At 48.4% G+C, this 14,308-nt stretch overlaps 1 protein-coding gene across 3 annotated transcripts in view; it reads right to left on the reverse strand.

The window, feature by feature from the left end:
- The window catches only part of enox1 (ecto-NOX disulfide-thiol exchanger 1), a 297,971-nt gene that overhangs the window by 26,619 nt on the left and 257,044 nt on the right, over positions 1-14,308 (reverse strand). For 2 of the 3 annotated variants that reach the window (XM_080204169.1, XM_080204170.1), the window contains one exon: positions 6,572-6,677. In XM_080204169.1, the coding sequence (XP_080060295.1) occupies positions 6,572-6,677 (106 nt within the window). The remainder of the gene's footprint in view (positions 1-6,571; positions 6,678-14,308) is intronic. The other variant, XM_080204171.1, reaches the window with a different exon arrangement.

Below are 14,308 nucleotides of genomic sequence, written 5' to 3' on the forward strand. Positions count from 1 at the left end.
GGGTGTATGTGATGGTGAGTGTATGGGTGTGTGTGAGGGTGTGTGGATGGGTGTATGGGTGAGTGTTTGGGTGGGTGTGTGGGAGGTGTGTGGATGAGTGTATGGGTGTATGTGATGGTGAGTGTATGGGTGTATGTGAGGGTGTGTGGATGGGTGTATGGGTTGGTGTGTGTGAGGGTGGGTGTGTGGGAGGTGTGTGGATGAGTGTATGGGTGTATGTGATGGTGAGTGTATGGGTGTATGTGAGGGTGTGTGGATGGGTGTATGGGTTGGTGTGTGTGAGGGTGGGTGGGTAGGTGTGTGTGTGTGTGTGGGACGGAGGGGGGGTTGAGATATCACAGTGGGAGAGGAAATGAGAGCAAACAGCGGAAAACATTTATCAGTGTTATTCAGTTGATAAATGGCTAGTTTTGTTTTCATTTTCTCTGCTGTGTTTAATTTCCAGAACTGAAGAAAACTATAAGATTTAGAAGCTGTTCCTGTAAAGACGGAATCTATTAATCACATCAACGAGATTGTATTAATGATAACTTTAATAAACATTGTGAATTTTACTCTTTATCCTCCTGCTGCGTTAAAATGATGCAACAGATCCACACACACATTTATTGGGAATAGCGACAAGAGTAGGCCATTCAGCCCCTCAAGCCTGCTGCACCATTCAACCAGATCACGGCCGATTTTTTACCTCAGTGCCATTGTCTCACACTATCCCTCTTCTAATATCTGTCCATCTATAAAACTATCGATCCCCTTGGTGACACAGTGGTTAGGACTGCTGTCTCACAGCACCAAGGACCCAGGTTCAATTCCAGCCACGCATGACTGCGCGGAGTTTACACATTCTCCCTGTGTCTGCGTGGGTTTCCTCCGGGCGCTCTAGTTTCCTCCCACACACCAAAGATGTGCGGGTTGATTGGCCATGGTAAATTGCCCCATACTGTCAGGGGGATTAGCAGGGTAAATGCATGGGGTTAGGGGGGAGAGGGCCTGGGTGGGGTTGTGGTTGGAGAGACTCGATGGGCTGAATGGCCTTCTAGACTGTCGGGATTCTATGATCAGTTCCATGATATTCAACAATGAGGTCTCTGTATCCCTCTGGGGTAGAGAATTCCCAATAGCCACCACTCTCAATGGAGAAATTCCTCCTCAGTTCAGTCCTAAACGGCCTGTCCCTTATTCTGAAAATGTGTCCCCAGGCTCCTGACTCCCTGCATTGTGGGGAACATCCTCCCTGTATCCACCTTGTCAAGTCCCTGAAGAATGCTGGAAATTTGAATGAGATTGCCTCTCATTCTGCTAAACTCCAGAGAAGACAGATGCAGTCTCCTCAATCTCTGCTCACGGCACCATCTGGCCATCCCAGGTACACCAAACTGATACAAAATGCAGAGGGTTAACAATGAAGGAAAGGCCGCTGATTTTCAGTGACCTTTTAGCACTCAGGAAGTACTCAATTCTACACTCATGGGCTTTGCGTGCCAAACAACTCAGAATTAGCAGAGAGAACTTTTTTTTTAAGACCATCTCCTTAACTCCACACTTCATGCTAGCACAGTGCTGCCTCACAGCTCCAGAGACCCAGATTCAATTCCCGGCTTGGGTCACTGTCTGCATGTTCTCCCCATGTCTGCGTGGGTTTCCTCCGGGTGCTCCGGTTTCCTCCCACAGTCTGAAAGCCGTGCTAGTTAGGCGCATTGGCCTTGCTAAATTCGCCCTCAGTGTACCCGAACTGAATGTGGCGACATGGGGATTTTCATAGTGACTTCATCGCGGTGTTAATGTAAGCCTACATGTGATGAGAATAAATAAGCTTAAAAAAAACTTGTGCCAGGAACTTTGAGGTGTGACCCCCCCCCATCGAGGCTTTTAAAACAGTGAAAGGGTGTGGGCGGACATGGGCAAGAAGGTTTCTCCATATGGGGGTGGGGGGGTTGTGCACCAATGGAGGAAATTATCTCAGCGGCTGCTGAGGATGTAGAACTTGCCACCAGGAGGGGAGGTCGGCATGGTGAGCAGCGATGGGGAACCCTGCTGAATATGTGAGGGAGAAACAGGAGAATATGCTGATGGGAGGAGATGAGATGGGGCGGATGAAGGCTCCTGTGGAGTATAAATGACACTGGTGCGGTGGGGCTGAGTGAGCTGTAAATTAGGGCAGTCCACAGTCAAATTCAGATGATGGACATGGTTTACAATTGTTGCATCATTGTCGACAGCAGCTTTCCTGTATCCTAATTGACTGCGCCTGGAAAGCTGAGTATTAAGTGATTCCGGAAAAATACACGTGTTAACTGAAGCGTGAGAAACCTGACAAATCAATCTGTTGAAAAATGTTCGCAATTGCTCTGCAGTTTACATATAGACGATTGTTATTTGCTGGAGATCCAATCGGAGTCTCTCTCCATTGGGGGACAGTGGAGCAGGATTTCATTATTTACTTGCGAGAGGACTCAGTGTGAGACCTGCCAACACGCACGTCTAAAATCATTTCAAAGCTGAAAGGTAGCACAGGGTTTGTCCTGTGATTGTGAGTTCAGAGTTCACGTTACAGCAATCCCAATCATTCCGGATCACGAAGGAGATATGAAGATAGGCAGAGGGAGACAAGGAATACTTTATGACAACATCGCATACTGTCTGGAGGTGCTTCATCCACTGTGGCACATTTTTAATTGCGGAGTGTGTATCCAACAGTCTTCACTGATTTCTTAGAATGGAGAGAATGTGGGACTTGCTAAGTCTGAAAACAAGCACCAACCCACTCAAGAACAGCTTCTTCCCTGCTGCCATCAGACCTTTGAATGGACCTACCATTTATTAAGCTGATCTTTCTCTTCACCCTATCTGTACCTGCACCCACCACATTCTGCGCTCTCTCCTTTCCTTCTCCTCTGTGTACTTTATGGTTGGTTTTGTTTTGTTTTTTATAGCGCGCTTTCCACTGTGTCCTAACATGTGTGACAATAATAAATCAAATCAAGTCAGTGGGAATGGTGGTGGACGGGGTGGGGAATGGGACTTGATGGGAGGGGAAAAGTCAGTTTTCCGACGGGAGGGAAATTAGTTTGGAATCCTGCTGTCCCGACTTTCACGGCAGGTTAGAGACAGATCGAGCGTCCCGGGGAGTTATGTCGGGAACTCCGTTTGAATCTCCTGTATGCTCAATAAAAAGCCACTGGAATCTCGCTCCCTCTCCAAATTCAGCGCCCCGCAGGAGGGATTTTGAATCTTCACTGTGCACCTGGCCAGATCGAGCTCTTCCTGGAGTTACAGGTCAGTAGATAAAGCTTCCAACTCCCTGTTTTACTATCACTGAGAGATAGCGACTGTCTGTACACAGTCTGCACCAAGATTGTACACAGGGAGAGGAGACTGAGGCAGCACTCGGGCCCGGAGTCAAGGACTGAATGGCTATCCGGGTGCCATTTAAATATTTTGGAGCCTCTGAGATAAGGGCACTTCCTGCCACGAGACACAACGTGCTCCTCACCGATACATAAATACTGAGCTAAACAGTGCAAGGTCTCCCCTGTTTGCGGCTCCAATTTCTAGCAAAGTTGCTCTGACCCCCCGACTCCTGCTACCAGACTCCAGGATGAATATTCAGCATTTCAAACAAATTGCATAGATGCATTTAACACAGAACACTACAGCACAAACAGGCCCTTCGGCCCACAAGTCGTGCTGATCATATCTCTACCTACTAGGCCTATCTATAACCCTCAATCCCATGTACTCATCCAGAAATCTCTTAAAAGACCCCAGCAAGTTCGCCTCCACCACCACCGACGGCAGCCGGTTCCACTCACCCACCCCCCTCTGAGTGAAAAACTTACCCCTGACATCTCCTCTGTCAGGGGTAAGTCTGCATTTATAGAATCCCTACAGAGCAGGAAGTCATTTGGCCCATCAAGTGTGTACTGACTCTCTCTGACAGAGTCCCTGACCCAGGCCCTTTCCCCTACCCTATTCCTGTAATCCCGGAAAACAACTCCAGCTTGGAAGTCTGGTCGTGTTGTATTCTCCTCAAGGCCGCCTGCAGCTTCAATCAGATTGGCCGGCAGCTCTCGAGGGTGGGATATCCTGCTCCTGAGGGGGACAAATTCCTATAAACCCCTTGTAATGGGCTGTTGCCAGAGTATTGTCACTGTGGGGTTACCCTTTAAAAGTCGGTTGGTTTCTGCCGGGGGGGGTACTGCGTAGGGTGTGGTACAATCCAGTAAAACTAAACGCCGTAGAGATCAACCATTTTCTCTGGGCTGGGTTAGGGAAGTGTTGCCCATTTATTCAGGTTCTTGAGCAGCACTGCAGAGTGTCAACAGGATATGACTTTGATTTGATTTATCATTGTCACATGTATCAATATATAGTGAAAAGTATTGTTTCTTGCGTGCTATACAGACAAAGCATACCGTACATAGAGAAGGAAAGGAAGGAGTGCAGAATGTAGTGTTACAGTCATAGCTCGGGTGTAGAGAAAGATCAACTTAATGCGAGATAAAGTCCATTCAAAAGTCTGACAGCAGCAGGGAAGAAGCTGTTCTTGAGTCACTGGTATGTGACCTCAGACTTTTGTATCTCTTTCCTGATGGAAGAAGGTGAAAGAGAGAATGTCCGGGGTGCGTGGGGTCTTTAATTATGCTGCTGCTTTGTCAAGGCAGTGGGAAGAGTAGACAGAGTCAATAGATGGGAGGCTGGTTTGCGTGATGGACTGGGCCTCGTTCCTGGCTCTATGTAGTTTGTTGCGGTCTTGGGCAGAGCAGGAGCCATACCAAGCTGTGATACAACCAGAAAGAATGCTTTCTGTGGTGCGTCGGAGCTGAGCTCAGTATGAGCTGGAACATATACCTGTGGATTTTCAGTTGCTTCCATTCATGGGAGATGAGCATTTAAAAGCCTCTCGTCGATACCACGGTGATCTTATAAAAATAAGAGACAAATCCTCCCCTCAGTTGGAAGTGTCCCAGGATCAGCTACACTTCCTCCTACCTGTATTCCCTGGGATTTTCATGATGGACGCAGGAAGCGGGAGCCAGGACTAATCTCACCATCAGGATCCTGCCTCCGTTGCCAGGCATCCAGGAAGTTGGATTTCCTCGGCAGCAGGTTGTAGGTTGGAAGTGGATTTACTGACTCAAGAGGCAGATCTGAAGGCCTGTCACTGGGGCAGCATGGTGGCACAGTGGTTAGCGCTGCTGCTTCACAGCGCCAGGGATCCGGGTTCGATTCCCGGTTTGGGTCACTGTCTGTGCGGAGTCTGCACGTTCTCCCCGTGTCTGCGTGGGTTTCCTCTGGGTGCTTCAGTTCCCTCCCACAGTTTGAAGATGGGCTGGTTAAGAGCACTGACCCGAACAGGTGCCGGACTGTGGTGACTAGGGGAATTTCACGGTGTTAATGTAAGTCTTACTTCTGTTTAATAAATAAAGTTTACTTTACTGTGGAAAGGCCCATTTCTGCTGCCATTTTCTTCAAGAATCCTTACAGATGCCAACAGCAGGACAATTGCCAGCGCTTAAACAAACAGGAACACCCATCTTGGGTCCTCTGGGAAAGGACCCATCAAAATGGATGCCTGTCCACAATGTGGTAAGGTTGTACTCCTTACCTCCTCCCCCACGGACATCCTTCAACAGTAACACGCCTCCAATGCTGCCTTTTAAGACCCTAAAAATCCTCTTAACTTAGTTTCCTGTCCTCCCTCCATGGCCATTTCCACCTCTTCTTGCTCAATGGATGTCATGAGAGGTTTACAAAGCCCACCTGCTCAGAGGAAAATTCTGGAAGGTCTGACTTTGGGCTTGGCAATAGGGGCAAGCGGTCTCCCTGCCTCATGCTCTTTCCTATGTCCCACAAATTGGCCACTGATAGACAAGGAGATGGGACTTCTGTCTATCCTGCACGGTGGCCATTTTGTTCTCCAATCCCAACTCTATCTGGTGCAAACTGGGGCCTTTATAAACTCTGTTGCCAAGTCTTTTGGTAGCTTTTCATAGAATTCTACAGTGCAGAAAGAGACCCTTCGGCCCATCAAGTCTGCACCAAACACAATCCCACCCAGGCCCTACCCCCATATCCCTACATATTATACCCACTAATCCCTCTAATCTACACATCTCAGGACTCTAAGGGGCAATTTCTTAGCATGGCCAATCAACCTAACCTGCACATCTTTGGACTGTGGGAGGAAACAGGAGCACCCGGAGGGAACCCACACAGACACGAGGAGAATGTGCAAACTCCACACAGACAGTGACCCGAGCCGAGAATCGAACCCAGGACCCTGGAGCTGTGAAGCAGCAGTGCTAACCACTGTGCTACCGTGCCACCCAATTCATAAGGGTACTAAAGGTTATGGAATCAAACATAGGTAGGTAAAGTGCAGATATGGATTGACCATGATGGCTTGGACGATAGAACAGGTTTGAGGGGATGAATGGCCTCCTCCTGTTCCTGCAATCCGATTTCTGACACGTGGTTAAAAGTTTGCATCAACCTGCAGAACGTGAATTGAAAGTTAGACTGTGACGGTATTCTGCATTAAAAATAAGACAAAGCCAGGATACTCTACCTACTAATAAAGCTTCTTTCTCTGATTTGAGTGGCCGAGCGGCAGGGCTTCCCTCGCTGGTCTGGCTGCCTTGGGTGGACACCGACAAGGTGAACCCGTTCATCTCCTGCACAGGAAAAAACAAAAAAAAAACACAACTTGCATTTATCTGATGCCTTTGACAAAGCCTGAACAAGAGAGAATATAATCAAAATGTTTTCCTGACACCAAACCACTTCAGGAGATACCAAGACAGATGATCATTAAAGGACCTTAAAGGAAGGGAGAGCAGTCACGAGACAGAGAAGGGACTTGAGATTTAGGCCCAATGCAGCTGATTCTGGTGGAACGATTATCATCAGTAATGTCCAAGATCCTCCCTAACAGCACTGTGGGCGTACCTACACCACACGGGTTCACACGGGCAGCTCTCCACCACCTTCTCAAGGGCAATGAGGAATGTGCAACGAATGTCGGTCTAGTCAACAACACTCAAATCCCGTGAACTAATTTTTAAAATAAGAGGCTGGAATTGGCAGAACACAGATAGCAGCCTTTTTGTGGCAAGGGGCGAGGGACTTAAAAGGTAGAATTGGAGACAAGTTAATGTTGAGGGAGATCAGTGAGTGATGGAATCGGAGAATGGCTCTATAAAATAGGGCGACACAGTAGCACAGTGTGTTAGCACTGCTGCTTCACAGCTCCAGGGTCCTGGGTTCGATTCCCAGCTCGGGTCATTGTCTGTGTGGAGTTCGCACATTCTCCTCGTGTCTGCATGGGTTTCCTCCGAGTGCTCTGGTTTCCTCCCACAGTCCAAAGATGTGCAGGTTGGGTTGATTGGCCATGCTAAGAAATTGCCCCTTAGTGTCCAGGGATGTGTAGGTTAGAGGGATTAGTGGGTATAATATGTAGGGATATGGGGCCTGGGTGGGATTGTGTTTAGTGCAGACTCGATGGGCAGTGTGTCTAGAGGCCCATTGCTGCATGTTCAAGTGCTGGTGACCGAGGCTCGGACCTGATGCCGGCAGTGGGAAGGAATCGTTAGAATTCCTGAAGAAATGGGCAGAGGGTTGTCAGACTGAAGGAGGGGTGAGGTGATGGAGAGGCTTGAGAGCAAGAATGAGAATTTTACAGCTGGAGTGTTGTTGGGGATGGAGCTAGGGAGCGGCAGCAAGCGGAGGGGGCGGTGGGGGAGTGAGGGATAAGACATGGGTTTTAGACTAGCAATTGGGAATTAATGTGCAGGCATTTGCCCGAAAATTGACAGAGTCATCCGGCCGATTACAAGCGATTGCTCTGCTTCCAATTAATATTTGCTACTCTCAGGCGAAAATACACAAAGCCGAAACAACCAATAGAACAAAATGGATTTTAAAAACAAGCTTCCTATTCTCTTTCAGAATACTGATGCCTCCCGTGGCTCCAGTGACTGCTGCCCAGGTACCTGGAGTAATGACACACTGGAGTGCTGCTACAAAAATGGCCAGTGGGGGTCACTGTCTCTGCAGGATGAGGAGCCGCTGAGCGACAGCAAAGAAAGAAATGTCTTTCTATATTGGTCTGCGCTGTAAAAGGGCGGCACAGCCAATTAACTCCCTGCCTTGAAGTGCAGACACTGGCAGTACAGGCGAAGGTGGCTGCTGACAGACAGGCAGACAAACAGGCGGACAGGCAGGTGGACTAGCAGACAGGCAGGCGGACTAGCAGACAGGCAGGCAGACAGATGGACAGGCAGGCGGACAGGCAGACAGGACAGGCAGACAGGGCAGGCAGACAGGGGGACAGATGGACAGGCAGGAGGACAGGCAGGCAGACAGATGGACAGGCAGGCGGACAGGCAGGAAAGGCAGACAGGGCAGGCAGACAGGGCAGGCAGACAGGGGGACAGGCAGGCAGACAGGGGGACAGATGGACAGGCAGGAGGACAGGCAGGCAGGCAGATAGATGGACAGGCCGGTGGATAGGCAGGCAGGCAGGGCAGGACAGACAGGGGGACAGGCAGGTGGACAGGCAGACAGGGGGACAGATGGACAGGCAGGAGGACAGGCGGACAGATGGACAGGCAGGTGGACAGGCAGACAGATGGACAGGCAGGTGGACAGGCAGGCAGGGCAGGACAGACAGGCAGCAAGGCCCTCAGATCATCAGCAAGTTGACCAACCAAACAGTGGGGAAGTCAGAGTCGACTCCCTTCCAATCGAGCGGACAGGACCTCAGTTTAAAGGTCTCATTCCCGAGACGGCGCCTCTGGCAGTGCAGGGCTCCCCGGGTACAGCGCCGGAGCAGCATCTGGGTTCGTGTCCACTCTCAATTACTGGAACGAAGCTTAACCCCTGACCTGCAGCCTCAGGGAGTGAGGCACACTGCCTCAATCTACTCTGTGAGTGCTGAAACATTTGCTTCTCTCCGCTGTCACTACAGACAGACTCTAAGATTATTAATAATTAACAAGCAATGGGGGTGGGAGCTTCACTCTGTTTGCTTTATATAATGAGATTTGGAAGCCATTCCTCACGCACACGCTTATGATTATAGTGCACAGTATACGCAGGGGAATGCTCTGCTCAATATAACCTTTAAATTAATGTTTAAATGCGGAGAATCCTGATGTGAGGGGGAAGAATTGATCTCTTTGATGTGGGCAGCAGCAGGGAAAATAGATTTGCAAAGAACTCGCTTAAGGTGCCATTACATATGATATAAAGCAGCTCCTCCCTAAACAAATGAAGCTGGAAATTGTTATTGCTGCTCTATTTGATGTTTAGCTGTCAGCTACGGAAGGCTGACAGGAGAATTACTGTCTTCCCATTAACCTGCAGTCTGGTCATCAGACTGAGTAGCTTACGCCTGCTCCCAAAGTCTTATCCCCTTTGTCCCGACGTCCCATTACTAGCTGTAAGTATTTGTAGCTCGCAGGACAGCAATCCCTCCACTGTGTCAGAGATTGCACTGTGCGAGACCAGGCTTAATCTTGGCTAACACTGCAGCGTGGTACTGAGGGAGTGCTGAACTGTCAGGAACGCTGTCTAACGGATCAGATGTTAAGCAGAGAAGGCCCTTGCAGGTGGATATAGAAGATAGCACAATACTATTTCAAGGAAAAGCCAGGGAGTCATGGCCATTCCTCAAACAGCAACACTAAAAGAAAATTTGGTCGCTTTGTGAGCTCTCCTTACTTTGTACTTTACGTGAAGTACTTCACAAACACTTTATTGGATGTAAAGTGCTCTGGGATCTCCGAGGATCATGTTATAAAAAGGCAAGTCTTTCCCCTCTTCTTTCTTGCCACTACTAGACCATTGGATCAGAAGAAATAAGAGCAGGAGTAGGCCGTTCGGCCCCTCAAAACTGTTCCATCACTCGATACCATCAAGGCTGATCTGATTGTGGTCTCAGCTCCACTCCCCTGTCTGTCCACACTCCCCAGCACTCCCCAACAAACCCTCAACTCCCTTGTTAATTAAAAATCTATCTAACTCGGCTTCAAAGATATTCAACGATGCGGCCTTGCTACTGCTCTTCGGGGAAGAGGAATCCATAGATTAATGACCCTCGGAGAGAAAAAAAATTCCTTCTCATCGCCATGTTCAATGGAAGGCTCTTTATTTTCAAACCATGCCTTTTAATTTTAGATTTCCCCCACACAGGGAAATATCCTCTTGGGGTTAAATTACCCACATTGCTCCAAAAATCACCCATAAAGGGCCAGCCACGTCTGTTTGAGGTAGTCCTAAACTCATCGGCCAAGGCACTGAGTTCAAAAATTGACAAGTCGTGTTGTAGCTTTATAGTTAGTTAGGCTGCACATGGAATATAGTGTTCAATTCTGGTCGCCACACTACCAGAAGGATGTGGAGGCTTTGGGGAGGGTACAGAAAAGATTTACCAGGATGTTGCCTGGTATAGAGGGCATTAGTTATAAGGAGAGGTTGGAGAAACTTGGTTTGTTCTCACTGGAGTGATGGAGGTTGAGGGGCAACCTCATAGAAGTCGACAAGATTATGAGGGGCATGGACAGAATGGATAGTCAGAAGCTTTCTCCCCAAGGTGGAAGAGTCCATTACTAGGGGGCATAGGTTTAAGGTGCGAGGGGCAAGGTTTAAAGGAGATGTACGAGGCAAGTTTCTTTACATAGAGGGTGGTGGGTGCCTGGAACTAGCTACCGGGGGAGATAGTGGAAGCAGGTATAACAGTGACATTGAAGGAGCGTCGTGACAAATATATGAATGGGATGGGAATAGAGGGATGTGATCCCCGGAAGGGTAGGGGGTTTTAGTTCTGTCGGGCAGCGTGGTTGGTGCAGGCTTGGAGGGCCGAAGAGCCTGTTCCTACGCTGTAATATTCTTTGTTCAGCTTATTTTCCTGGACAATATTCTGCGTAACCCAAATGAAACTCCAAAAGACAAAACGCCAAAGAACTTCAGCAAAGCTGCCAGACAAGAAGAGGTGTTGGGGAAGCCCACTGACTCCAGCAGCTCACCAGAGGATTAACTCTCCTGCTGTCAGAACTTTCATCTAAAACACGACGCGGTAAAACGATCGCGGGTGCAGACTGTGTTTTTAAAGGCAGGATCTGTCCCCTGTGCTTTCTTGAAGATTCATGTCCAATACCTTGAGAGAGAGCTGCACCATTTGACATGTTAAGGAGGCACACTCACCTTTATCAGACGTAAAAACATAGAATCCCTACAGTGCAGAAAGAGGCCATTTGGCCCATCAAGCCCGCACCAACATCGATCTCACCCATCCCTGTAACCCCACATATTTATCCCACTAATCCCCCTGACACTAAGGGGCAATTCAGCACGGCCAATCAACGTAACCATACGTCCTTGGGAGTGTGGGAGGAAATCGGAGCACCCGGAGGAAACCTGTGCAGACGCGGAGGGGTGGGGGGCGTGCAAACTCCAGACAGTCACCTGAGGTTGGAATTGAACCCTGGTCCCTGGCGCTAGCTAGTGAGGCGGCAGTGCTAACCACGGTACCACCCTCGTGGCATAGGTTACAAGAAGAGGTTATGCTGGAGTGCATTGGTTAGGCCACAGCTGGAGTAATGTGTGTGCAGTTTCGGTTGCCTCACTATAGGAAAGATGGAATTGCACTGGAGGGGATGCAAAGGAGATTCACTGGGATGTTGCCTGGGATGGAACGTTTGAGTTACAAAGAGAGGTTGGATAAGAGCTTATTTTCTTTAGATAAGAAAAGGCTCGGGGGGTGAGGAGGGGGAACCTGATTGAGGTACATAATAAAATTATGAGGGGTATGGACAGGGTGGATAGGAATGTTCCCCTTAGTTGTAGGGTCAATGAGGTGGGGGTATAATTTTAAGGTGAGGGGCAGGAGGTTTAAAGGGGATTCGAGGAAAAATATTTTCACCCAAAGGGTGATGGGAGTCTGGAATAGACTGCTTGAGGGGGTAGGAGAGGCGGGAAACCTCCCAATCTTTAAAATGTACACGGATGAGTGCTTGAAATGTCATAACATTCAAGGCTATGGACAAAGTACTGGAAAGTGGGATTAGTGTAGTCTTGTCAGTACAGATTTGATGGACCAAAGGGCCTCTTCTGTACTGTACGGCTCACTGATGTACTGTGGATCGGATCACTGAACAATATCTTTTACAAGTGGCTCTTATTCATGTGAGGGGACAAGTAAAAGCGAGAGGATGTCTCGTCCAACGCTGTGCTCATCAACACCACCCACCCTCCAAGCCACCTCCCAGCAAGGCAGTGAACAGGAACAGAAACAGTCCTTCCTCAGGGGTGAGAATGAACACACAGAGCGTCCGAGCTGAGTGAACCCAGGACAGGCCAGAAACTGTCTGTGGCTGCTTCAACTCACACTGCCTTTCCCACTGGGAGTCAGCACAGGGAGCTAGAAGTCCAAATCAAAGCTGTAAATGCTGGCTAGAAATAGTGGGAAAGATACATGCAGCAGTTGGGAATGCCAGGATCCGAACGAAGCTGGACCTCCCTGTGAGCTGATGTCAACAATCCCTCTACTGTTGACAATCATTTGTTAGTGATGCAAAGGCAGGAAGTAAGGATTTAGGACAGACTGACTGTGTGGAGAACTCATACTATTCCCAGAGGCACAACTCACTGCAAGATGAACCTCTGGAATTGCCCAAGGCCAATGGGAGATGGCATTAAATGCCCAAAAATGCCATGTCACATGCATCACCAACTAATCAAATTCTCCCGCAGATGAACAACCAGACAAAAACTATCTTCAATAGCATTCCACATTCGTTTAGAGGGGAGGCGATGGCCTAGTGGCATTATCGTTAGACTGTTAATGTAGAAACTCAGCTAATGTTTTGGGGACCCAGGTTCGAATCCCACCACGGCAGATGTTGGAATTTGAATTCAATATAAAAAAAAATCTGGAATTAAGAAACTACTGATGACCATTAAACCATTGGCGGAAAAACCCACTACTGTCCTTTGGGGAAGGAAATCTGCCGTCCTTACCTGGTCTGGCCTACGTGTGACTCCAGAGCCACAGCAATGTGGTTGACTCTTGACTGCCCTCCGAAATGGCCCAGCAAGCCACTCTATTTCAAGGGTAACTAGGGATGGGCAATGCCCATGTCCCACAAACAAATTAAATAAAGCAGGTAACATCCAAAGCAAAAGGGGTTTCGTGGATTCTTGAGGAGGAATTATTGATATTGTTGCAACCATATCAATGTTCGAGCTCATTAAACATTGTTCATCCAATCCTGGAGTACGGAGATTGTGTGAGAGACCTTTATGTGGTGTAGGATAGAAATAAGATTGAAGTGAATGAAAGGCATGCTGCATGGATCTGCATGGATCTGGATGGGATCCAGCATCCAATTGGAATGGGATTTGGAATGGGAATCACTATTGCGAAGGAGCTAGAAAAATGGTCTGAGTGCTTTCTATAAAATATGGAATAGACTGGTGGGAATTGACAGAAGCAGAACCTGGTTCCTCCCAGCAATGATAAAACATGAGGTCGCCATCCACACAAACTACAAAGACCATTTAATTCCGAGATAGCGAACCAGCAATCTGTCTTCCCAAGGACAATCCCACGACGGAATAAGCTGACAAAGGAAACAGTCACAGCCTTGTCACGGAAATCTCCAAGACCCATCTTTAGAATTATTTCTATTTAGAAATTTCCATTATCAGGACAACCATCTCAGCAGTTCATGTCTGGTTTAACCACTGTTACCCGCTGTCCTGTTGAGCAATACTCGTCTGTGATGTTGCCACAATCAAAGCAGAAGTATGATATCGAATTACATTGAAATTTACTGTGCAGGAACTGGTTATTTGCTCAACAGGAAAAACCTATTTTTTCATTTAGCTTGCCTACATTCCAACAACAGTCCCTGCAAGACAGGGTGGTTAGCACTGCTGCCTCACAATGCCAGGGAGCCGAGTTCAACTCCAGGCTTAGGTAACTGTGTGAAGTTTGCGCATTCTCCTCGTGTCTGTGCGGGTTTCCTCCGGGTGCTCCGATTTCCTCCCACTCTCCAAAGATGTGCTAGTTAGTGAATTGGTCATGTTAAATTGCCTCCTAGTGTCCTAAGCTGAGTAAGTTAGAGGGATTACACGGGTAAGTATGTGGATTAGAGGAATAGAGCTTGGGTGGAATGCTCTGTCGGGGAGCCAGTGCAGACTGAATGGGCCGAATGGCCTCCTTCCACACTGTAGGGATTGTATGATTCTCCGAATGACGGGGCCGCAATTGGGCTCCCTCGTGTCAATTGTTTGGTGTACA

The sequence above is a fragment of the Carcharhinus amblyrhynchos genome, chromosome 15 (genome assembly GCF_965287045.1).
Source record: "Carcharhinus amblyrhynchos chromosome 15, sCarAmb.v2.hapA, whole genome shotgun sequence".
Classification (NCBI taxonomy): domain Eukaryota; kingdom Metazoa; phylum Chordata; class Chondrichthyes; order Carcharhiniformes; family Carcharhinidae; genus Carcharhinus; species Carcharhinus amblyrhynchos.